The sequence below is a fragment of the Mytilus edulis genome, chromosome 14, assembly GCF_963676685.1.
Source record: "Mytilus edulis chromosome 14, xbMytEdul2.2, whole genome shotgun sequence".
NCBI classification, from domain to species: domain Eukaryota; kingdom Metazoa; phylum Mollusca; class Bivalvia; order Mytilida; family Mytilidae; genus Mytilus; species Mytilus edulis.
In genome coordinates, this window is record NC_092357.1 from 33,108,851 (window position 1) to 33,136,349 (window position 27,499).

At 32.2% G+C, this 27,499-nt stretch overlaps 1 protein-coding gene and 1 long non-coding RNA gene across 2 annotated transcripts; both read left to right on the forward strand.

The window, feature by feature from the left end:
• The first annotated feature begins 3,551 nt into the window (after nt 1-3,551).
• LOC139502954 (uncharacterized) lies at nt 3,552-5,346 on the forward strand. Its single transcript, XR_011658984.1, has 2 exons — nt 3,552-3,642; nt 4,870-5,346. It is a non-coding gene; the product is annotated as an uncharacterized lncRNA (long non-coding RNA).
• A 4,004-nt stretch (nt 5,347-9,350) lies between these two features.
• On the forward strand, nt 9,351-22,711 carry LOC139503818 (uncharacterized). Its single transcript, XM_071293750.1, has 3 exons — nt 9,351-9,513; nt 15,936-16,168; nt 18,584-22,711. Exons 1-3 carry the CDS (start codon nt 9,435-9,437, stop codon nt 21,938-21,940), a joined length of 3,669 nt encoding a protein of 1,222 aa, XP_071149851.1. The 5' UTR covers nt 9,351-9,434; the 3' UTR covers nt 21,941-22,711.
• The last annotated feature ends 4,788 nt before the right edge of the window (nt 22,712-27,499 follow it).

The following is a 27,499-nucleotide window of genomic DNA, read 5'->3' on the forward strand; positions in this document are numbered from 1 at the left end:
CAACAAAAACATGTACACAAAAAGCAAAGAAATAGAGCTGTTAATGCTATTCTTTATCAAACTGGCCTTCAAACAGACAAAAAAATTCTGAACTCACTCAAAATCTAAGACAGACCGCTTGATCCGAATTCTTTGCACAACTGTTTTTTTATAGACTTTGTTACATATTTTGTTCTTTGAGTACTGAGTTTAGTTTTATGATCAAATTGTCTCACTCTTTTATGGGGGTCTTTCATGAATCGCTAGATTTTGTGTACAACCAAATACACAAAACTGTTAGAACATCTTTTGATTGGTAATCAACCTTGACTTTTAATGTCAAAACGAGCATCTGCTTATTTTCTATTGCAGACATAGATTGTTCATGCTGTTGCTCCTGTTCGTGCGGAGGAAATAATACAGTCAATCACAGCGATAATAATGTAACAAAAATAGATAAAGATGGCGGTAGATCCAATGTTCTAATGGCTTTAAGTAAAAAGCTACCATCTAAGCCTGAAAAGCTGCAATTTATGCCTGCAAAAATACCACCTAATCCTGCAAAGCTACCATTTAAGTCTACAAAGCTACCATCTAATCCTACAAAGCTACCATCTAATCCTACAAAACTACCATCTAATCCTGCAGAAGTTTTAACAGCCGAAGAACAGGCTATTAGAGAGCTGACCTTCTGACCAATTTAAAGGAAGAGATCAGTAAAGAGGAGGCAGTGTTGTCCCTTTCTGTTTAATACAACACATACATGCATTTTTATACTATAAAAAGTTATATAACATTTATCCTGTATTGTTTTGTTCAAAATATCAAGTGTTCTGCTTCGGTTTACGTTTACCATTGTCAGCTTTGTTGTATTTTTAAATGATGTAATAAGGGCATACGATAAAGTTGATTCTATGTAGAAAATTTGATAAAATTTGTATATAGGCTGAAATCAATTATGTAATAAAAACAAATATACCACCATATGCTACTTTTTGAATAAATTGAGGTAGAAATTTGGGATATTTGCTCAAAATTCGGATTTGTGGGCGTCTTTTTCCTTTCGACAGAATTACATAACTTTTTAGTTTTAAACACAAAATAAACACAAAGCTGTTTTTTGTTTAATTGTTTTGTAAATTCTGTTTTATATAAATGTCATGTGATTTTGTGCATTTTATTTTTACAAATAACTCATTTTATCAAATGAACGTAGAATACAAACGTAATAATTTGCTGTATATTTGTAAAATTTAAAAAAAAAACTGCAGTATTGAAAACTGATACACGTATAATTTTCATACGTTATCAAACCAAATGTCATTTTAAAAAAGAGGGGTTCATGAACTCGTTTACAGGTTAAATCAGTTTGAGTGATAAAAATGAATTTTGCATTTTTATAAAATATTTGCTACCTATATGAATATTTTGTTTTTCAGTGTCGTTTTTTTTTTTTTTTTTTTTCATTTGGTATATAAACTAAAAGTTTTAAACACACTTCGGACAACAGAATAAAACTGTTTGACCTGAATTTGTTACCATCTTATAATAACTCTAAGGGAGCATTTTTTTCCTAGTTTCTCGACGCTATCGATCAAATATTTTTTTTTACAAAATTTAACACTAATAGATATATTGGAAAATCCGTATTCAGAATAAATAGTATTTGTCATCTGCTTGACCACAATATTTTTTTCATTAAATTAATTTGGAATACAAATATTTTTTAGAAAAAAATCATACCCCCTTTGAAGTTAAATTGTTGTTCCCTAAACGCCACAAAGGTTTATAAACACTAAACATATATATAAAACATTTAAACACTGAAGTAAGATATTCTATAAGAAAGATTCCACATGTCGTATCTAAATACAACAATGCGGAAGTGATGTGCAGATAACACTTTAATTCATATTTACCTATGAAATGTAATTTACTAATCATTATTGGCTACTAGTATATTCATTGTTTAAATGATCCCTGTAAAACATAAATACCTGGCTTATTTAAATATAAAAAAAAAATATAGTACTTACAGTTGGGGGGGGGGGGGTTAAAATTGTAAAGAAGGACCTACGGGTTTTATCATTTTTTTTTGTGAAACTGATGTAGATCGGTTGTGCATGAACGGAAGATATACAATTTGAAAACCACGCCAAACGTAAAAGCTTACAGCAATGTTGTACATGTTCATTACATGATTGGTAATTTAGATTAAAAGTTTTCAAGTACAACTATTTCCGACATGTGGATTATTTGCAAGATTTATCCTATTTTTTTCAGTTGCAATATAAGGCTGTTCCCCCTCTAAAACAATGTCTAAGCTGCCTGATTTACATAGGCGGATCCAGTGAGCAGGGGCCTGGGGCCCCCTTTCGTGGGAAAAATAGGTTGATTATATATAGGGAACTTTTTAATTTACTGTCAGTTGTCATCTACAGCATTTTTATTTTATTTTTTGGCTAGAGTTCAACTCAATTTACTAATTAATCAGATAAGAGATTATCTATTGTCTTTAGTCTTTTGTAATAAAGTGTATTTCCGTACATCAATTTATAAAACAATAATTGTATATAAAGTTAGTACCACATTCTGGAAAATTTATTAAACAGGTAGGTCGAAGATTCTTTTCGTTTGTTTGTCTTTAGTCTTTTGTAATAAAGTGTATTTCCGTACATCAATTTATAAAACAATAATTTTTTATAAAGGTAGTACCACATTCTGGAAAATTTATTAAACAGGTAGGTCGAAGATTGTTTTCGTTTGTTTGTTTATTTATTTTTCTCTTTTCGAAGCAATTCTCAGGTAGTTCATTATTAAAGCATATTATATAAAATTCTCATAATAGAGAAACAGAAAGTATCTGAATGTCTAACATCAAATGTGTAGGTTCGGCATTAGAACGTACTATAGGATGGGGTCCTTACCTTCATTTCTGCATTCTTTAAATTTTTAGGTCATTCTTTTTAGTTCTTTATATTTCAGCACCTTTTTTAAATATATATATATATTATTTATTCTCTATTTCATATATATATATATATATATATATATTATTTATTCTCTATTTCATATTCGGCCTGTGTTTCTGAACTATTAGCCCATTATTCTCTAAATTACAAAACCAACATATACCACATAATTATCTAAGCAAAAACTGTTGTCTTCAACAAGCGTATCCAACCTTTTGCGTTATATCATAAAACATAGACGTAGGAGAAATATAAACAAAATATGTGGCGCTAATACAGTTCCGTATAGATTTGCTAAATGTCCCTTCCTTGTTATTTATTTTTTCAAGTTTGCCCCTTTAATAATTTTACTGCTATATAACTAAGATAATACCATTATACTGACATCTGAAGAGCCTTTCTCGAAGGGCAATCAGTATACTGGAAGTTTTCAGTAAATATAGAAATTAGTAAGAAAAAAAGAAAGAAAGAAATGGAATTGCAGCAAGTCTTGGTTCCGTAGTTAACATTAACATTTGATTTTTTTTCTTCTCATAAATTCTCTATATTAACAGAAATTCTCTTTTGCAAATTATGAACTTCATATTGTATTCTTTTTTTAGTGCTATCATGGCCGAAATTGTGGAGGTAGTTTTGAAAGGTTTAAGTCTGCTTTTACAATGTGGAGGATGCTGCATGGCATGCTATAAAAGTATTTAACTAGTATTTTATTAATATGTATACGAGGGTTAGGTTTTTAAATTAGAGAATAATTCATCAAAAGGCGATGTAGTTTAATCGTCAATGATTCAACATTCAAACAACATGCATGGGCAGAGTCATGGTTTGTTGAGGTGATAGCTAGGTCCCCAATAATTTCGATTTACCTTTTCAATCGCAATTTCCCATTACATCTGTAACTTTTAGATCTATCAATAAAATATTTTATGAAAAACCAAAATGATTTAAAATCACCAAGAGTAAAAACATTAAAGAAAGCGAACATGATGAAACTTTAAAAACGTTAGTTGACAAATTTCATCTAATACAATACAATACAATACAAATATATTTATTATAGTGATATTGTGTATAACAAAATATGTTCATGTACAATATTAAGATAAGGAGATGTGGTATAATTGTCAATGAGACAACTCTCCACCAGAGACCAAATGAAGTAGGCCTTCAACAATAAGAAAACACATGCGCTGCAAGCTATAAAAAGGCCCCGAAATGACAAAGTTACGAAAAAATAAACCAAGAATACTAACGGCGTGATTGATGTCCGAAACAATAAACGAAAAAAATATGATAATCGACAACCACTGAATTATAGGTTCCTAGGTTTGGACACAGAATGTGACGGGTTTAACGGTGTTTGTAGGCGCCCAGCCCTCTCTAACCTGGGACACGAGGGTGTATCTCATCAGATCGATACAAAGCACAAGCAACTACTATAATTATGCTTACACAATTTTCATACTGGCATCTTCGTTGTGGTAAGCATGGCATTTTAACCAATAAAGATGAGGGATGGAAGAATTTTCTATGTCTATAGATACAGTGAAACCTTTTTAAACCGAACCTGTTCGGGACTTACGATTTTGTTCGGTTTTGTCCGATGTTTGCTTTTATCAGGTTCACAACGCACATAATTTGATATTACGGTGCTTACGAACATGTTTGGTTTATACAGGTTTTCGGTTTAGTCAGGTTTCACGTATATTTATTTTATTCAAGGCAAGTTTTTATGGACGAATCTTAGTGTTGAATGACACTCTAGAACTTCTCTAAGGGGGACCTTCCTGGAAACTTCCTTCTATAAATATCAATAGGGAAAACTTTATACATGCAGTTAAACATACAACTTTTGATTGTACAAATGTATATGGGTAAACATGCTTTCATGTCAGAACAAATGAGATTTCTATTTTAGACAAATATTGTTCACGCTTTTGTTGCTGTTGTCGTGAAGAGGGAACTCAAGTTGGCCCCGAACCTAACGTTAATATTAATACCGATCAAAGCAGTGGTGAGGAATCCAACAAGTCCACGAAAAAAGAACCAGCCATGACTAAAGAACAAGTCACGACTAAAGAACAAGCCACGACTAAAGAACAAGCCACGACTAAAGAACAAACCACGACTAATGATAGATTTACTACTGACGATGGTGAATTACGTCCTGACAAAAAACAAGTATAAAGAGACTGGCATCAAGAGTAGACAAAAAATCCCCACACAACTGGCTACTTCATACTGAGTTACAAAATGCAGCTTATATGATTCATAAGTTCAGATATCATGCCATTTCCAGAAACTATATCACTGCATGTACAAATGTATGTCCTTTTTAAATTCTTTACAAATGTACATTGTATATAGTAATAAAAAATTAAAATCTAGAATAAAATTTTTTAAGCTTTAATTATTATTGATTGATTGATTGCTGGTTGCTCAACGTCCAGTGGCAAACATTTCTTGCATGTTCTGAACAAGATAAAAAAGCAATCGGAAATAATACAATACCATCTGCGTCCCCATTTTTAACAACGCGTAATGATTGATTTGGTTAGAAAGTACAGCGAGATGCTAATATGTTTGCTTTTCTTTCCAAGTGATACTAAAATAATACATTTCTTTTATGGTAATATTCTTTACAAAGCACAAAAATGTCAGTATTCACCTCAAAAGCGTACAAAACCTTTAAACAGACTTATTTTAAAGAAGAGATATAGTTAAGATATTGTTGTCAGCTAGTCATTAAAGATTGCATTTTTTTGGCTTTAATATTGATTCACTTATAGGGTCGTTGCATCGGTAATAAACACATGACACGGGTTATGTTCTTCTCATATATTTTATGATAGTATGATACCAAACCCCTAACGGGAGGGATTGTGCCTGATATTCATATGATGAAGACATAATCTTTCAATCAGTTTAATTGAGGTCTGGAGCTGGCATGTCAGTTACCTGCTAGTAGTCTATTGCTATTTATGTATTATTGTCATTTTATTTATTTTCTTTTGTTACATCTTCTCACATCAAACTCCGGCTTCTTCTTCTTTTGAACTGAATTTTTATGTGCGTATTGTTATGCGTTTACTTTTCTACATTGGCTAGAGGTATAGAGGGAGGTTTGAGATCTCATAAACATGTTTAACCCGCCGCATTTTTGCGCCTGTTCCAAGCCAGGAGCCTCTGGCCCTTGTTAGTCTTGTCTAATTTTAGTTTCTTGTGTATAATTCGGAGTTTAGTTTGATGTCCATTATCACTGTACACTGAACATCTTTTATTTAAGAAAAACACGAATCTAAAGCCCTTAAAAAATATGCTTTAAAATTTATTGTTGAAAGCCATCTGAACAACATGCATTCCAATTTATTTTGGCTTACGTCTTTGAGTCTGCAACGTTAGGTGACACCAGTATCGTGCGACGTTTCATACATATTTTAAGGGGCCAGCTCAAGACCGCCTCCAGGTGCGGGAGTTTCTCGCTGCATTGAACTCAAGACCGCCTCCAGGTGCGGGAGTTTCTCGCTGCATTGAAGACCCATTGGTGGCCTTCGGCTGTTGTCTGCTCTATGGTCGGGTTGTTGTCGCTTTGACACATTCCCTGTTTCTTTTCTCAGTGCTATTTGATACTAAAAACTTTTCATTTATGCTTCTTAATAACAATATGTCAAGTTGAACACTGACACCATCATTCTGATTTTTTTTTTAACTTATTTGCTCAAGCGGATGAAACCTCGATCAATAAATGAATTTATTTCGTGTAGTACATAATGTGTTCCTGGGTGATTATGACACCCAGAACATTTAATGAAATTTTAAAGACAAAGATGACCAACTCCAAGTTAACTATCCACAGTGTTCATTGATAATTATAATTATAAACTTGGAATTGGTAGTAAATAGTAAATAGGAAATACATTCGAGTTCATTCTAGTATATATATTTATGTTCATATTATACAGTAAAACACAAAAATAATTGAATTGATGGAAAACAAACAAATAACAGATTTTTGGGGGAAAGAGGAGGGGGGTCTTACAAGCATTACCATGTCCCCAAGTACCTGTGGATAGACAGGCAACCGTCCACAAAACATTACACAGAAATCTAAATACTAAGCAACATAAAACCCATCGAAAAACAGGGTGCACCTAGTGCTGCTGAAGAGCAGGACTTGAAGTTTCCCTGCTCTACTTGTCACAACCGCCTTCAGGAGCGGTTACAGCCATTTTCAAAAGGAGGGTTCCCAACCGAGGACAAAAAGGGGGTAGGGCTCCAACTCCATGTCCAGATTCAAATGCATTGATCGTCCTAAAAAATGGGTTTGCAAATCCCGGACCCCTCAACACCCCCCCCCCCCCCCCCCCCCCCGCCCCGCCCCTAGATCTGTCACTATGTCTTCGTCCAAGTTGTGACTTAATTGCAAATAGATGAATAAAATCTGTTATATTTAAATTACAACGCTAACAGTCAAGAAAAAGAAGGAAGAGTTATTCCTCTTAACACACTAAATATTTACGAGGCTAAAGTTATATTTCACATCTATTATTCTATACAGAATATGCAGATTGATAATGTGCATATTTTAAATACATATTATTTGGATAATCAGACTAAATTTTGGACTGAAAATATAGTGTCGATATACAGGATTTTGGTGATACCTTTGTCACTTTGTGATAAAATTTTAAGACCTATTTTTTCATTTTAATATAAATCAGCGGTATCTTGAGGAATATGTAATAGATTTGATACTGAAACTATCAAATGTACTAGCCACTCACCATTCTACAATATGAAGGACATTCTGACTGGAAAGAAAACCGCTGGAATATGGGATTATTTGCGAGATTTATATACGGTTTACCATTTGCAGTGTAACTAGAACTTGGCTTTATTTACATGGAAAGTGGTCATTGGAAAGATGAAATTTTCAAACCATATAAAAACATGACATTGTTAAAACTACAGTTTATAAATAAATCTGAAACTGACTAGCTTCTATCATGAGTCTAGCACACAGTACATGTCATGCACGTATGATTGTTCCTTGCAGAAAAAAAGAAAAAAAACATTTCATGCACATCTAGGGTTTGGTGCTGTTTATTTTGATGTACAGTGTATAGTACATTATGTATCGTATTATATTTGCTTCTTGGTCATTGGTATTACTTCAACAGTTACTGTTCGTTAATGCTTTGCTATTTATTTTTCAATGGCACTTCAGACATTTACTATTAAGCACGCCACCAATTGAAAAACATTGAAGGATTGGGATTGTGTTTTCACAATTCCTAGAAAGGTACTTCATTATCAAAAAATATGGGATATATCTGCTATACTATATAATCTATATAGAGCATCGTCCTTTGGTGTCTGTTACAGCTAAACAATCATTTATATGTATACATTTCCAGCAAAATATTCTAAAATCAAATGAGGGAAAAAAATAAAAAAAATAAAAAAAAGTTTGCCACATCTCAGGCAACTCTTAAATACTTTTTTATTTAACAAATAATACCTGTATGACTTTATACTGTCTGTTTTATCAATTATATATGTTATGTGTATATGCCCCCCTGGGGACCTAATTTGGAAAATAAAATTTACCTTATCTTATATTATGTAAATCAAGGTTCAAATTTGATCATTAAAAATGTTCCATCACCAGTTCTTTAGATAGAAATATTTTTTTCGTCAAATGAGTTAGGAATAAAAAATGAAAGTATAAATAATTTTAAATGAGCATCAATGAATTTATTTATTTTTTGGTAAATAAATTATGCACACTGACATGACCTCAGAACAAAAAACCTTGGACCCATGATAAAGGGGCATGAAACATGCATCGTTCTAACAGATTAAGTACAAAAATGTATATATGACCGTCACCAAGGACCAATAAAAGTAGGCGCATGGATCCTGTGTCTATATGAGATAAAGGCAACTGCATCCTTTACTAATTATATATAAAGAGACATGAAACTTGGGACCAATAGATAAGGGCAAAGGAAACATGAAACCAATAGATGACGTGGCCTGAAACCTGGACAAATGGATTATCATAGATACATTGTAGTTCAAATGAAACATGAGACCAATAGACCAATAGATAAAAGACAAGCAACATGGGATCACTAGGTAAAGGGCATCGTCATGGAGAAAACTTTCCTTCTTTTTTTATGTGATGCTGGATTATGAATAAAATTTATACGGAAAAAGAGACTATATAACAATTTACCATTGTTTACAAAGTGCGAAAATTTAAAAAAGAAAAAGAAAAAGTGGCCTTAAAAATTAAAGATTACATTTTGGCAGATGACAGTATTACGGAATGCAAGCATTTACTGTCCGGTAACCTAGATAAGGTTATTAAAGTATCGTCATCCGATTGGTTAATTGAGAGGTAATTGACCACGTGCTTCAGCAGGTGCCCCATCATTTATCATTTGATGTTAATTAATTGGTTTATTATCGACGAGTATGACAGACAGAGATAATTTACACACCAGAACGGTTGATACAAACAAAAATGAACATGACAACCAACTACAGGTTACCGGTAGGTTTATAAATCCTGCACGAATACAGCATCATCATCGATGTATGATATGTGTTTATTTAGAAGTTTACTCCCAGTTGACCCTGTCGTGCAATGTCATGCCTGTGTATTGCTTGAGACAAAATTAGTCCTAGTTATTTCAGCTGGAAATATTTTCATTTCTTTCAACTGTCGCACTAATAAATATACATGTATATTCTATTTCCCCACCTACCATATATTTTAAGTTTAAGAATGAGGGTCTGGCTGGATGGGGGTCTGTTATTCTGTAAACATTTAATTTTCACGCCTTTTTTTTCTAATCTTTAAAAAAAATAACCCCTTTTTTCTCTAATCTTCAAAAAATTAACCCCTTTTTTCTCTAATCTTAATTTTTTTGGCCTGTTATTCTCTAATCTTCATTTTTTTAAGGGCATTATTCTTTAATCAATTAACCCCATCCAAACCCTCAGGAATAGCCGCCACCTTAAAGTTTTATGGTAATTTTTCTGTTAAAGTCAGAATTTCTCACCCATAGACTCCATGTAAAAAAAAGATTGTAAAATGAAAAAAAATCCCTTCCTACCTACCCTTATTTTTTTTTTATCAAAAATGTTAAAAGGAACACACATATTATTTACTGTAAATTAAGAAATTATTGCGATATTTTTAATTATTGTGAAAAATGTGACAGGTTTATAATACACCTAATCGCTATTTATTCCACTCAGGATAAGTTCTAAAATTACACAACTTTTTCATCCAGTTGAAGCTTATCTGGGACCCTGTTTAAACAATGCACCATGCATGATACTTTTTAATGAGACCTGTTTAAACTACCGTAAAAACTTAAAACCAAAATATTTTTTACTTCTATTTTAATTTTGAAAAAGTGTGGATCATACTCTATCAAAGTTTCTTAATGGTCCATTTTCTAAAGTTTTTCCTCCCTCAGCTCACTACTGATGACCTCTATTTTCGGCAGCATGACCCAAACAGGAAGTTGTGTAAATTCTCGGATTGGACTAAATAGCAATAAGGTGTATTGCAATAATTTGAACTTGCATTTTGAAATTTTTTTATACGAGTTCAACAGGAAATTTTCACATTATCGCAAAAATTTAAATCGCATTTTAGTCTAAAACTGCAAAATCACAATAATGAATTAAGCATGCAGTATTTTGCAAATTAAAATTTTCAGTATTTTATTTGGCCTAAGTGAATCAACTTGCATATACATGTATGTGGAAAGGGGTAGGGTGGGTTTGAATGTTTTTTTTTTGTTTTTTTTTAATATTCTGTTCCTCATGCCATTTAACAAAAATATTCTGAATCCAGATTTTCACCAACCAAAATATGGTTTATGTTGAAAATAATATTTGATTGATAGCCATGAAAAACTAGAAAAATAAATTGCCGCTTGATAGAACAGAAACAAATTCTGACTGGACAAATCATACACCACCTCCTCTTTTTGAAGTTAAATGGTTGATCCCTAAGGGAGCTACCATTTGATTTTTATGGGGGGGCTAAGATGAAATTTGAAAAAATAGGCAGGTTTGAGTAAAAAAAAAAGGCAGGATGAGACACTTGCAAAAAAAAAAAGTCAGAACGACAATTTAGGTAAAAAAAAGTCAGGATAAACTAAAAAAAAAGACAGGACCGAACAGAGTGAAAAATAAAAAGGCAGGACAGAAATTACAGCTTAAATAAAATGCAGGACAAAAATTTTCATCCTAGCCCCCCCATAAAAATCAAATGGTAGCTCCCTAATGGGAATATAGTTTTTCAACTAATGTGCAATACAATCAGATGTATAATGGTGTACTTTGTAAGGGATAGTTAAACATAGTAAAATAAATATATTTGTCACTAAATTACTTACATTAACATACTGTATCAAAAGAAATTTTATTATTAAACTGCTGTCAAAACTTTACAATATTTTTTGTTAACTCTTTTTTAAAATGCTTGAAAGTTGACGACCCAAAGTATTTTACTTTAAATAGGTATAATTTGTGTTGAAATTGTTTAATATAAAGAATATGGGACAAAATGTCAATTGTAAAATTCTAGAAAAAATGCTACAAGCATGACAAGTAAAAATATGGATATTTTTGGATGTTTTATTTGTACAGAATGATTGCTTGTGTTCATGTTGCTCTGATAAAGTTCATCTGACCTTTTTATTTCCATTATCAGTGTGTCTTCTGTAAAAAAAAAATTTATCAAGTCAGTTTTGAAAATAAGAGTGTACATGTATCATTAAAAGCAACTGAATAGTTTTTTGTTTGTTTCATTATTTTTGAACTTAAATTATTTATATAAGGGGAGATAATCCATAAATTGATTTGATAAGGATTGTACAGTTAATTTAAGAAAAAGTGTGCCTCACTCACCCGGTGACCCCAATTTTAATTTTATTTTTACAGTATAAGAGCTCATATTTGAATTTAAGATTCTGCATATTAGTTGAAATTCCTTTATTTCTATTCACACAAAAATATGGATTTTCAATAAACTCTCATAATTTTGCACTAACTTCATTGATTTTCAACCTGAATTAAGCTCTTTGACAAATAACTTTTTTATGCTTCTTTTATGCTTAATATTAACCACATTTTGATATTATGTATTGAAAATTCTAATATGTTTTTAAGTCAAATTCAAACATGCATCTATCAACTTTTACATTGATGCAGTATACCTCCTCACAGGGGCCATCACTTACCATATATATGTTGTTGCATTTTGTCCTTAACTTTTTTTTTAATTAAAAAGGCCATGTAAAAGCAGGTGGGTCTTATGGTAAATAGCAAAAATGAAAAATATAAACATGATAAATATAAAAATTAATCAAAGATGCGGTAGATTATAGTCCACTAAACAACTTTCCACCAGATCTGAGTACGATTACAGTTGAAGTTTATAGTCGGCATGAATTTGTACCTATTAATAGAATTTACCTGTGGCCTACTTCCGAAAATTCATAGCTATTTTTAGCTTTTACCTGTTTTAACACACAAATGAAACAAATCACGCAAAAACAACAAGTCACATTATTTAAATGGTACATATTTTATTCAGATAATCAACACATAATTAATAATTAATAATCAATAGACTGACAGATAAACAAAATACATTATTATCAACTGATCGATCTGTTGCTCAATCAACCGAATTATCCGAACTTGTACCTGAAAAAACAATGAGATTAGTTACAAATTTCCATTAATAAAGCAGCTATAATAGCTATTGATATCTTAGGGTTGTGTCTGTCAATTTTGAAAAAAAAACTTGGAGGAATATAGTTCATCGGCTAATTGAATATATCGGACAATCGGATATTTTTAGCTGACATTTTGGGTATCCGATTGGCCGGAGTCTACTGTATTAGGTAAATACATGTAATTACAGGCAACTGTACAACCTTGAACACTGAGAAAAATTCAACCCAGATAATTTTCTATAAAAGGCTTTCACCTGAAAAATAGGAAATAAATTTGATAATTATCATGATTATATGACCTAGCAAGACATAATATATATATATGCAAATAAGCCATCGATGTCTTTTATCTTTTAAAAGTAGACTACTCGTTAATATTCCCCATGTTGCTGACACTTAATTTATTGATATATTTTTTGTATGTCATTAGGCCAATTAAAATTTATTGATAGATTTTCATCCCCGCCCGCCCTGATTTTTTTTATTTTTGAAAAAAAATACGATTTCCGGATTTTGTTCATTTCCGTTACTGGTAATCGTCGATAATTTCATTTCATGTAAAACTTCCTGTTTCAAATTTCGATTTTCGTATTTCCAAGGATTTGTATATATATAGTAAGTCTTACTATACAAATCCTTGGTATTTCTTAGAGTATTCTTACTGAATGATTACCTCGATATATTCTGCTGATCTATGATGATAACATCATTTACCGAGAATAGAGATTGATTACCAGAAGGGCGTGAAAAATTTATCGCCCTGTGTCACAAATGACACAAATGTTTGTGAGTAAAACACCTTGGATTTATTTTATTTAATAAACAGTCAGGGGACTTACTTAAATGAGTAATTTTCTAAATCACTGGTTTAAATAACATTATTTCCATAAAAGTTGGAAGTAAGAGTTGTCTTTCTTTAATAATCACCTATTCAAGTAGTACAAATTAATCAATAGAAGTGATTTAATCTTATTGTAGCTTTAAATATAGAATACAAATGATCCAGGGACTAATTATGTTTCTAAACTTATCAGAACCAACATCTGTGTTGTCTAGAATGACCAGGTCATTTTAGTTTATGACCTTGTACTGAATCTAGGATAATGACATTAAAATCACTTGTTTTAGTATCATACCTCAATTTCCTTCCCAAAAATCACTTATTTAAGTATAATTATTTTAATAACCCCAACTAATTTCAACACCCCTGAACAGTGAAATTTTTATCATGAACAGTAGAATTTTATTACATAATCTGAAAGATGAAACCTTGATTACTTTACAGGAAAAATACTTCCACTGCTGTGAAAAATCTGTGAAGAAAGTATCAGTTCATTATGTAAAGCCATTATTATAGCATTTTTTCAACTAAAATAGAATTTTCAGCTAAATGATAGCATCAAAGGCATAAACCTTGCTACTTAAAAGAAGCAAAAAGTTCATTTTTTTTCAATTTTACTAATTAAAAGATATTATTTAAACCTATGTGTTTAAAATTGAAAAAAATACAAAATCCCAATTTGTGACAAAACTTTGATTTTGCTACTTAAATAAGTGAGTTAAAAATCACTTATTTCAGTAAGTCCCCTGACTGATAAATAAATGCAATGACTTTGTGTCAACATGTCAAGAAATTTGGACTGTTAAAAACACAAAAGCGTAAGAATCGTGGAACACATTTGACTGGAATAAAGAAATTGACACAATCATGAACTTTTTAGATTGGTATCTGTATATTGAATTCAGAAAATCGACAAACATACGCATTTTTAATTTATTAATTTATAGCAAGCTCTTAAATTTAGATTTAGCCATGCCTTTCGTTTTTTGTAGAAAAACAGCATGTTCTACATTGTAATCATTATATTTGCATCTTGTATATTCAGGACCAACCCTATTGTTTCAACACAAGAAAGCCAAATGTATTTGATGTAGGTAGTCCAACTGAAGAGAGCATTTCTCCCTATTTCTGCTGTTTACTATAAAATAGGTTTCTAAAGCGGCAATTACATGTAAAACAGTGGTTGCCAATCAGAGATATACATTTACGAATTTGAAAAAGCGGCACCAGCATATGGAGTATATGTGTCTCAATTGATACGTTATTCTAGAGCTAGCTCAAAGTATGTTGATTTTGTTGAACGAGGAATACTGCAGTGCTTTCTAAAAAGTTGCTAAGACGAGGGCTATGAATCAATCAAATTGAGGTCATCACTCAATCAATTTTATGGTCCCATCATGAGCTGATTGGTCATTATGACAAAAGTGTGTCAGAAATCATATCTCCATGATATTCTTCCTTAGTCATAACAATCTTCCATCATTACTGAACTGAACAAAGAAATAACATGATGGGTGCCGTATACGGTGCAGGAAATGCTTACCCTTCCAGAGCACCTGATTTCACTCCTGGTTTTTAGTGGAGTTTGTGTTGTTTCCTACTAATTATTTGTAACTGTTTATGTAAATGTCTTTTGGTTTTATGAGTCTTTGGTTACTCTTTGGTTTTGATTGTTATTGTCTTATACACAATACCTTATTACATGATGTAAGCTTAAAATTACACTTGCATATATGAATAACACATGATAAGAAGGTTTCATATGAAATAAGATTTAGAAAATAAAATCCTCCAATCAGCCCCATTTTAAAAAAAAAATTAGGATGAAAATCTACTAATTAGATTTAGTTGGCCTTACATATATATATAATATGAGGCAGGCATTACCTGTAAATGGGGACGAAGTCTGTATGAATTATTCTTTGTAACTTAATTATTTGTCAAAAAAAAAGAAACGGAAATACCGCAACGTTTCCGAGTTTGGTTCTGTTGTTAGGGATTTTAGTTGTGACGTTATTTAAATTATGACGTCATATGCAATGTAAACAAAGAAACGCTATCATTAGGTAACGTTTTTTCATATCAAGGAATTATTAAAAATGGAATTGGTATTGCGCGTTTCTTCCTATTTTATACTAGACTGATAAATATATATTTTACTCAAAGTTTCATACAAACGAGACCGGAAAAAGGAAGTATATTGTACATTTCTGCGCAGGTCCGGGATTTCAAAACATGACATAAAAAAAATTGAACGATTTTGAGTTCATTAGTACAATGAAAAATTCGGGAAATTTTCCCGAATTTTTTTTTTTATTGAATTTTCTACTGTTATTGGGGACTTCGTCCCCATATAAATTATTTTTTTAGCACCCAGAAATATGCAGTTGCACCAGCCATCACACATTCCAAACATTCCTGTTAAAGCCTGTGATGTTCAAGACTCAAGCTATTACTCCATGCCTAAAAGAAGAAAAAAGACGAACTACTCAGCTGAACAAGTGGAGTTCCTTGAACAAGTATTTATCATCTCAAATTATCCTTGCAAGAAGAAATTAGAAGCCATTGCATTGAGATTAAATCTACCAGAAGATCGAGTGAGGGTAAGGATTATTTTAGAGCAAAATGATCAGCACAGTTGGATCTTTAAATAGGAATTTCCACGTTAAGGGGGCTCGCGGGTCTAAATCGATTTTTTTATTTAATATAGGATTTTGATATATTTTTCTATATAAAATGAACTTTGTCTTATATTTAATAGAAAAATGAAATAAAAAAATGATGAGTTAAAAAAGATATTTCAATTTTAATACCAAAAAATGGCATTTTTGCACCAAAGGGAGATAATTTGGAGCTTTTTCATTGATAGTAACATTGTAAAAGTCACCTGGGGCCAACACGAATTGATTTTTTGGAATGATTTTTGTTAATTAATAAAATTTGTAATGAAAAATAAATGTTTAATTTTTTTCTGAAAATCTTATACCCCCGAGCCTCCTTTAAATTGTCAAATGACCTCTTATATATAGGTTGGTGTCCTCATATAATTTTATGATGTTTTAGCTGTTTGTTGGTGTTAAAATAGTGGAGAAAAAGGGGGAGTACATTTGTAAATAAATTATTTTGTTTTAAGAAAATAGAGATATGTCACTTAAAGAGACAATATAATTTAAGAAATGGAATCACCGTTTATTTAAGCTCACAATCTGCCTTCTAAAGCAGCATGCATTTTTGTTGAGGTACTTTTTTTCAATATCATTCTTATAAAGATAAATACAGCGGTAAACATCTACAATACAAAATTTAACAGACATATGAAACCCCAATTCCACGAGTTGCTTAATCTATTTATATCTATGTTTATGTTTACATTGCTTATATGGTCATATAAGGTCAACTTGATAGTTAATTAGATGGCGTCTTGGCTAAAATTCACAAGAAACGAAGCTACATCTTATTGAGACCATGTCCTGTAAATTGTTTATTTTATATTTTTGATAGTTTGGAAAAGCGTTTTATAGTGTTATAAATAAAATATGAGAATTTGAGTCAAATCGGTGAATATGAATTTGGCAGCTAGTGTCCCTTTAAGATTTTTGGAGATAGTTTTTACATGTGCACTAGCTAGCTTACTTGAGTACACTAGATTGAATTTTTTTGAAACAGCCTATTTCATATTGTTTAACATGTTTTAGCTGTGTAAATAATTTGAAAAGAAACTAAAAAAAGACACTTTCAAAAAATTATAGTGAAATGAATATCAACAAGGCATGTTTGTCAGAGGAGTGATTCTTACTTTCAGTTACAGGTCAATAACTACAATTGATCATGTTGATAGTGAATGTGATTTTATGTTAAAAAAGAAAAACATACATTGTATTATATATTTAAACCTTAGGCCAGAATTTTTTAATTTGTTGGTTTACAGATCCGCCGATCCGATTTTGCCGATTTCCAGAATAAAAATAAAATTCACTTTTCATGCTTTTTTATTCCAGCCGACCGTAACAAATGCATTATCCCTAAAAAATAATTAAAATACTAGTTTTTTTATGAAATGAAATGCATTAATCACTATTAAAATTGATAACACTTTCTGTAGTGAAAAAAATAAAACTTCCATTTTACGTTTCTAAAAATAGACAAATCAATTATAACTGACCTTGAAATGTGGTTTGCGCAAATAATTTTGCGAAACAAAACCTGTGTTTAAAACCAATTACAAAATCAATTCGTTTACCGTATTTGTCATCAGTCCGTAAGATGCATCATCTGATAGAAATAGACTTGTCCAAATGTGGACAGGTAGAAGACGTCAAGTTAAAGTACTAAATATTAAAAAATCATTTGAAATTTTCTTGCTTCATAGATCATAAAAAAATATCGTCCATTTGGCCAAAAAAAACGGGAATGCATGACAACAGATTAATCCGATAATCTCGTTTTTCCAGTGGACGAGTCCATTATGTTTGTTGACATGTGTGTTGAAACTTATTTTCGTACGACGTTTTTACATTTTTCTTCTTTATCAGTTTTCGTGCTTGAAGATCGTAATTCACCAAGCCCACCAAGTTATTGGGAATTGATTAAGAGCTACGCGAATCTGTTTTTCATGTTTGTGAAATGATGATATCCAAGCAGTCCCCGTCCACTTTTTGTTTATGGGAAATTATTAGAATGTCATGCGATGTTTATGACAGCTGATTTCATCGAACTAAAATCTAAGAAATGATGACAAAATAGCATATTTTTTTTATTTTTTTTGCCGACCGACCGACCCAACTTTTTCATTGGTAAAATCCGTAAACCAACAAATTAAAAAACCCTGGCCTTAAATGAATTCTACAGATTTGAGTAATGATAAAACCTGCACTTATGTATTGACTAGTGAGAAGCCCGACTTTATTTCTTAGCCTCATTAAAAATAGTGATTAGTAATATCTTGCACATAATCATGATGATTAATATAAAGGGCAATAACTGCTTGCTTTAAAAACTATTATACATTTTTTTTTCAGAATTGGTTTCAAAATCGCAGAGCACGACTGAAAAGAATGTACAAAAAACAGCAACAACAATTGCAAGAATCCATGTTACAAACATTGCAACAGCCTTCAGGAATGACCCCTGCATCATCAAGTCCCATAACTCTTCCTCAATCTTTGTCAACTGTTAAAGGTAATGCACCTGGCAGCTTTTATACCACACCAATTAATATGCAGAGCAATACTGACAAGACCACATTTCTGAATAGTGAGAGCCAAGAGACATATTCAAATGTATTTTATCATCCACGATTGTCTGTTGCTTCTCATACAGTGGGACCAAACGCTTCAGCCACTGTATCTCAGTCACCAGGTAAAAGACCTGTTCATCAGAAGGCATATGTCAGACCATTTAACGTAGCCAATGACAATTTTGTTTACCCATTTGTCAATTCTAATTTTGTGAGAAATAATAGTCCAGTTTTTCAAACACCTAAAAATGCAGAGTATCAAACAAAAGTGAAAAGTGAATTAAATTCAGGTGAAAATTACCAAAGCACATGGACCCCTATTGATAATTATCAAAGAACAATAACTCCTCCACTAACAGTCCCTGGACAAAGCATGAACACCTCTCAGTTTGGTTTTCCCCTAACTGGAATGTTGAGACCTGGAGGCTCTTCATTTCATCCAACAGGAATCCAGAACTTCCGATCCCCAAGTGTTGATCTTTATCAATCAATTCTCCAATATTATGCAGCCAGCGGAAACAACTTAAGTTTTATGACGCCATACACTGTACCAAATAATTACCAGTGGTATCAGTCCGCAAAGCTTCAGCTCAATCCAACAAATCCAACGGCCAACTGGTCAAATGTGGTGAATATGAATAATAACACATTAAATGTTCCATGGAGCAGTTGGTTGATGGCTTATCAGCAGCAGGTATTGTTACAGAGTTCTGTCACATGTCAATCACAGCCAATCAGAGGCTCGAACAATGCAAACAACACATTTGGATTAGCGGCTGGAGTTCCTGTAGTCAGTCAAAGGAATATTTCAGATCCAAGCCCTGTTGGACATGTAGGAGGTACAGAAAATAATAAAAATAATATAATGAAAACAGGTTTCCAAAGACAGGAATCAAGAATGCCTGTAAATCACAATTGGATTGTTCCGACACAACCCAATTTGGAGATGAGTCAAGAAGCGGAGTTGTTAAAAAGTAAGTTTAATATTGACAAAAATATGAACAAAAAGGACAATCAAACTGCTTTACCCAATATGAAATGTCATATGAATAACACTGGAGTTGTGAAGCAGTTAACTTTTGCAGAGGCAATTGGCAGTAAACCATGGCCAACAACAGTGTCATCAAAACTACCAACACCAGCAGCAGCAAATTTATCTACAATAGCAGCACCAAAACTACCGACAATAGCAGCTTCAGATCTACCGACATTAATACCAACATCTAATCTACCGACGATAGCCGCTTCGAATCTGTCGACACTAGCAGCATCAAATCTACCGGTAACGGCAGCATTAAAAGTAATGCACCAACAGTTACCTATTGAAAGACAAAACAGTACATCAATAGATCAAAATGTTATGTTAGGTTCGAAATTTGATACAGGACAAATGTACCAAGCTCACACAGATAATTCAACTATTAGGCCAATAATGACTCATGAAAATGACCAAAGTTCTGTTAGATGTGCCAGAACTTCTGAAGAGCACTCTAGAGAAAGTATTGAAAATGACCATTTGACGCAGGTTAGTGGAAATGTGTATCCTTGGACCCAAAAAGATGTAGTTCAGGTCAGAAACCCTTCAACAAAAGACAGTCAGTATTGCTTTAGACCAATTGAAGCACCAAAGTCATTGGGTGTCCTACCATGTTCAATAAACAATGAACTTGATTCTAATAATAATATAGTCAATTCAGAAAATTCATTGGATTTGTCAAATACCAACAAAAATCTTGGAATTACAGACGCTCGACATTCTCATCATGAAGACAGTTATTGGCCTTCTAGAAGTCAATACATGGATCTATTGATGAAACATGCTCAGCAAGTGAGACAAAATGAGGCAACTGACACTGAAAAATCAGAGAGTTCTGTGGGAATAGATTATTCTACAAGGAAAATGCCTACTTTGACAGAATCTAGCTCAGGGGAAAGCACTCTACCAAGTAAAAAGGTTACTGAAGAAGTTATTTTTCGTGAACAGTATGATCAAACTAAAATTAGTGAGTTATCACAGTTGTATTATCATAAAAACAAAGCAGCATTATATCCATCAGATTTAATAGAGCCTGATGTTACTAAATCCTATTCTGATCTTCCTCAAGACTACAGTGAAAAAAATGCTCTTTTATCGTTGTATGCACAGATGGGAAATAGAGCGACACAAATGATAGACAAAACACCTGACCTAGAGGTCAAATCAAAAGAAAATTCAATCGATTATATGAATAATGGCAGTTCTTTTCTTTCGCATAGTAATGTTTCTGAAATGTGGAACCAGAATCGTAGTTTCAATGATTCTGTAAGTGATGATGAATCTATTTATAGCACTGATGTCCGTTCATCGTCTTTGAGTAAGGATACGGAGGAAACAGATAGTGCTTACTCTCCTCAAATTAATCCTGTCATGATGCACATAGTTGAAAATACAAGTCCATCATCACAAAATTTGGAGAGTTATTCCCCTTTGTATAATTCAATCCCAAATCAGACTGAATATAAACCAATGGAAAGGGAGGCAACCCATTGTCAATCTATGAAAAGGGAGGCAACATATAGTTGTCAGTCTATGGAAAGGGAGACAATTCAATGTCAGTATCACCAGTTACCAGTTAGTAAAATGCCTCCTTTAATTGATCAGAGATTATCATCACAGGAGATGCTTGGTTCATACTCAGCTCGGTATAATTCAGAGTCATTTAAGGCTGTTGGAAGTCATGATTCAAAACAAGAGGATGACGATCCTTACACATACCAATTTACACCTTCGGAAACCCATAATGACATGAATGAAAGTCAATCTGAAGAGGATGAAGAAGACACTTTAAATGAATCTTTTCATTCTGATTTAGACCAATCTTTTCATTCCAACTTAGACGAATCATTTCATTCCAATTTAGACGAATCTTTTCATTCCAACTTAGACGAATCATTTCATTCCAATTTAAATAAATCATTTCATTCCAATTTAAATAAATCATTTCATTCCAATTTTGATTTATTGTCTCAAGAGAGAAGACCGAATGTTGTGGTTGAAGATGCATACCAGATGCATAACATTTCTTCAGTTAGTCAATATAAGAGGAGATATTCAGATGTGGAATCAGATGAGTATGAGGGAACTACTCACAGTGATTAAAACCAACATAAAAAATAGTTAAAAGAATGTACTTTATTAGAATGTTAAAGGTGACTTGGGCCAAAAATTGTTTATAGATTTTTTGATTTGTCCTATCTACCCACTCAAAAAGCAGTTTACATGAAAAATTATGAGCCAAAATTCACATTTTTTTTAAAAAGATTTATTCATGCTTTAACATTGTTTCTTGATTTTTATCATCTCCATTGTGTTGATTTGATCAAGTATAAAATTCTTTTTAATTAAAACTCGCTTTTTAAAAGATTAAAAAATTTACATTTTGAATTAGGAGAGAGAAGGAATGGATTGGTACCACATTGGCCAAATTTAAGCATTTAAATACAAAGTTTTTCTACTAAAATTTTGAAGAAATTTGTGTTTTGTTCAATGCCATCATACTTTCAGACAGACTTTATTTAATATTTACATTTCATCAAAATTGATATGATGTTCATGAATTATTACCAACAAAGGTCTGACCCTTTAACAGGGGATAAAGAAAAAAATGCTGGTAGGAAATTAGCAAAATATTATTTATAAGTTTATCAGTAGATGTCAATGTTATACATCATAATATATATTCATGTGTATTAAAATACGGCAGGTTCTTAAATAGCCCCCTTAACATTTTTTAAATAAAGTATGATATTGAGGCAACGTGTTCAAGTTGGAGTGTATGAAAATACAATTTTTTTACAAGTTCATGATTTGTTTAAGATGATTAACATGATTAATGTTATGTTGTTTTTATTGATTTTGATAAAAAGAAAATGACAAAAATTGTTTGTTATAGCTACATGCATATATGTAGTTTATACAGAAACGATTCTTTTATTCATTTCTTAACATGATTAAGGAAATCAGAACTTTTTGGTTATTTTGATGTTTTTTTTGTGTTTTTTTTTTTAATTTTAACACTTTATAGATCCACACTTTTATAACACATTTTTTTTTGTAACATGACATTGTATGCATTTTCTATGTATTATTTGAGTTATCCCCCTTATATCATGCTTTTACTTGCAAGTGCTAATTAAAGGATACTGTGGATTCATTATTATTTGTGGGATACCATTTTTTGTGGATTTAGTGGTTGCATATGAAACAAAAATTTAAATGTTCACCATTTTCTTTAGACTTGTAAGCAGACTTCTGTAAAACCACAAAATCAAAAATTCATTAAAATATAAATTTTCCATATAATTCATGAATATCATGAAAATTGACACCCACATAAACAAATCAATCCACAGTATTCAAAATTTAAATTTAAGGGGGCTCGCAGGTCTAAATCAAATTTTTTATTTAATATAGGATTTCTCTATATTTTTCTATAAATGAAATTTATCTTGTACTTAATAGAAAAATGAAATAAAAAAATGGGGTCACCGTTCATTTATGCTCGATATTTCAATTTTAATGCCAAAAAATGGCATTTTTGCATCAAAGGGAGATAATTTGGAGCCTTTTCAATGATATCTACATTTTAAAAGTCACTTGGGGCCAACACTAATTGATTTTTTGGGATGATTTTTGTACCATATGATAAAGTAACAACTACTTAAGGTAATAAAGAAAATTTGTAATGAAAAATAATGTTTAATTTTTTTCTGAAAATCTTATACCCGCGAGCCTCCTTCAACTATTTTTAAAGGAGTTCTATTTTCAAAACTGAACTGATGTTGATGCAAGTTTGACTGAATCCAAGTGCTACCGGTACATTTTTTATTTGTTAAAGTTAATAACATGTTATGTCTAAAGAGAGAAAAGACATTTAAGTTTTTGTTGTAATTATTGTTTATATAAAAAATAATGGAGAAGTTGTATGGCTTTTAGTGTTTAATTCTAGATATCCTAACCCTACATCATGAATAAAGGACCAAATGTCAGACAATGAGTTGAAACTGTAACAGTTGTACTCTTTTGAAAGTTATGTGGTTATATCATGTATATAGGCACAAGGTCAGGAGTTTCTCATACTGATTATGATGTCTGTACACTAAATCACTTGGATGTGTACTGATTAATATTTTAGTCTGGGAAAACACTGTAATTGGCTTTGAACTATCATTCAGATACTGCAAGCACCCCCTGGTTTCTGTGTTTTGTGTCTTATTGTTTTATGTTAGTTGATTTTGTGCCTCATGCTAATTTTTGAGTTAATATAAAAGGATAAGCAGATGTGAAAAGTCTCCACCAGACCAAATAACACTAAATCAACAACTATAAGTCACCATACTGGTTCAACAATGAGAGGTTGAAGCTCACAAACATGTTTTACATGGCCCCATCATTATGTGCCTGTCCAATGTCTGGAGCCTGAAGTTTATTGGCAATCATACAACATCTTTATTTAAGGCCTAAAATAAAATATTGTTTGTTTCCCCAATCCTGACCGACCCTGCAAAAATGGTGCTACTCATAAAATTTTATTGTCAAAACTAAGTCAAATATTATATTTTATTCATTTTGGATTTTCAGGCTTGCCTGATTGTCCGATAATGTTCAAGCTTTTGGGAAAAATAAAATAATTTCCCTACCTACCTACCCACACCTGACTTTGCAGGGTTGGGATTGGGGAAACAAACAATATATTAATTTAGGCCTTATCTGATGCATTTACACTGATATGATATCTCAGATTAACAGATATTTAACTGACATTTTTGGCCAATCTTAACCTATATATAGAAAAAGGAAGATGTAGTATGAGTGCCAATGAGACAACTCTCCATCCAAGTCACACATTATGAAAGTAAACCATTATAGGTCAATGTACGACCTTCAACACAGAGCCTAGGCTCACATCGAAAATCAAGCTATAAAGGGCCCTAAAAATAACTGGAGTAAAACCGTTCAAACGGGAAAACCAACGGTCTAATCTATATGAAAAAGAGAAAAAACTAGCTCTGATTGTAAAATGGAGTGGACAAAAGTTTGTTAACATCTAAACCCCAAGATGGCTGTCAGAGCCAGACAGGGCAGTGTTTATGGATTGATTAAGATTCAAGAACTACATTTACTTCTAAATAGGTTTTGGTCATGTTGGATGAGAATTCCAGAATGCACTAATCAAATCTTTCAAAAGGAACAATGTTATTAATAACCTCAACATGTTTAATTGATTGGTGTTGTGTTGTTTAAAAACCAGTGGCAAGTAGTTCATGTGCAATCAAAAAGAAAGCGGAACAATTTTAAACAGAGAAATTGCTTTGTTTTATGCTCACTCGTGAATTTTCAAAAGATTTTTTCAACTTTACTAATATTCTTATTATTGCTGCTTCACTTGTGTACTTTGAGATTCTTACAACTTCATTTGATACATCTGATTATTTAAATTTTAGAAATTTTCTTGTTCCATACCCTCCTGTGGAATGTTACCATTTAAACTAGCAAATTAACATCCGACTCGGATAGACACACTGGGTTGGCATGCCTATCATATTTACGTGTTCTTGTAAACATGTAGCCTAGGACTAACTGTGCACCACTTATTGCGGACCTGCTTTTGTATTGCTATGAGTTACAATTTATGACAAAAATAAGCAAAGACCCATCGAAACAACATCTGATAAACAAATTTAATAATACTTTTAGATATTTGGATGATATTTTGGCTCTCAATAATGACGACTTCAGTATGTATATTAAAGAAATTTATCCTGCTGAACTTACTTTAAATAAAGCTAATACTAACAATGACCACTGTCCTTTCCTCGATCTTGATATCTATATCACTAACAGAAAGCTGAATACTAAAATTTATGATAAAAGAGATGATTTTTCATTTCCTATCGTTAATTATCCATTTTTAGATGGTGACGTTCCCTTGTCACCATCTTACGGTGTTTATATATCTCAACTTGTACGATTCGTTCGTGTATGTAACAATGTTTTAGATTTTAACGAGAGAAATTTATGTATTACTGAAAAATTATTACACCAGGGTTTTCGATATCACAAACTAGTCAAAACATTTACTAAATTTTATCATCGGTATAAGGACATCATTCGTAAATAAAGCTCAACATGCAGACTTCTTATACGTTCAGGTATTTCACATCCAATTTTTTATGGAAATATTCTTTATAAAGCACAAAGGTGTCAGTATTCACCTCAAAAACTAACAAACAAACCTTTGAATAGACTTATTAAGAAGGGATATAGTTACGATACTGTTGTCAGGTCATTAAAGATTGCATATTTTGGCGTTAATATTGATTCACTTATAGGGTCTTTGCATCGGAACTAAACACATTTATTCAAAAACCAGTTGTTGGCATGACACGGGTTATGTTCTTCTCATATATGTTATGATGGTATGATACTAAACCCCTAACGGGAAGGATTGTGCCTGATGCTCATATGATGAAATCATAATCTATCAGTCAGTTTAATTGAAGTCTGGAGCTGGCATGTCAGTTAACTGCTAGTAGTAGTCTGTTGTTATTTATGTATTATTGTCATTTTGTTTATTTTCTTTGGTTACATCTTCTGACATCAGACTCGGACTTCTCTTGGACTGAATTTTAATGTGCGTATTGTTATGCGTTTACTTTTCTACATTGGCTAGAGGTATAGGGGGAGGGTTGAGATCTCACAAACATGTTTAACCCCGCCGCATTTTTGCGCCTGTCCCAAGTCAGGAGTCTCTGGCCTTTGTTAGTCTTGTATTATTTTAATTTTAGTTTCTTGTGTACAATTTGGAAATTAGTATGGCGTTCATTATCACTGAACTAGTATATATTTGTTCAGGGGCCAGCTAAAGGACGCCTCCGAGTGCGGGAATTTCTCGCTACATTGAAGACCTGTTGTTGACCTTCTGCTGTTGTTTTTTTCTATGGTCGGGTTGTTGTCTCTTTGGTACATTCCCCATTTCCATGCTCAATTTTAGTATTTGCCACTGGCCATTACACAATCTATTCAGCAATATTCAGTGACATTCTACTTAAAGAAAAAATTGTCTTTCCTTTTAGTATTTTGTATTTTAACACAATGTAATCGAAACAAAGATTGAGTGTCTATGTTCCAAGCCATACATTGTCTGAGTCTTTGGACAATACGGATATGACCACATGCTAATATACTCGCTTCGCAATTAAAACATCTGAAACTGTTGAATAGATTGATTACAAAATACGCCTGTATATACAATGTAGTTTGTGATTTTCGTCCAGGTTAGAAGCAATGGGGTAAATAGTTATCAAAGATACCAGGATTATAATATTAAACGCGGGTTTCGTCTACATAAGACTCATTATGGACGCTCAGATCAAAATAGTTATAAAATTATGTGTTTTTCTATGTTGTGATGTTATGCTATTGTTTCAGAAAAAAGAGAGAATGTTTGGTACCATTAAAACGTTTAATCCCGCTGCAAATGTTTGCACCTTTCCTAAGTCAGGAATCTGATGTACATTAGTTGTCGTTTGGTTATGTAATTTATACGTGTCTTGTTTCTCGTTTTTAGCTTACCTGGTCCGAAGGGCCAAGTGAGCTTTTCCCATCACTTTGCGTCCGGCGTCGTCCGTCGTCGTTAACTTTTACAAAAATCTTCTC

What these genes read in the sequence shown, in the direction of transcription:
- LOC139503818 (XM_071293750.1), top strand. Translation starts at nt 9,435, where the DNA reads ATGACAGACAGAGATAATTTACACACCAGAACGGTTGATACAAACAAA. An exon ending in CAACCAACTACAGGTTACCG is followed by an intron (nt 9,514 to 15,935) that starts GTAGGTTTATAA and finishes TTATTTTTTTAG; the next exon opens with CACCCAGAAATATGCAGTTG. An exon ending in TACCAGAAGATCGAGTGAGG is followed by an intron (nt 16,169 to 18,583) that starts GTAAGGATTATT and finishes TTTTTTTTTCAG; the next exon opens with AATTGGTTTCAAAATCGCAG.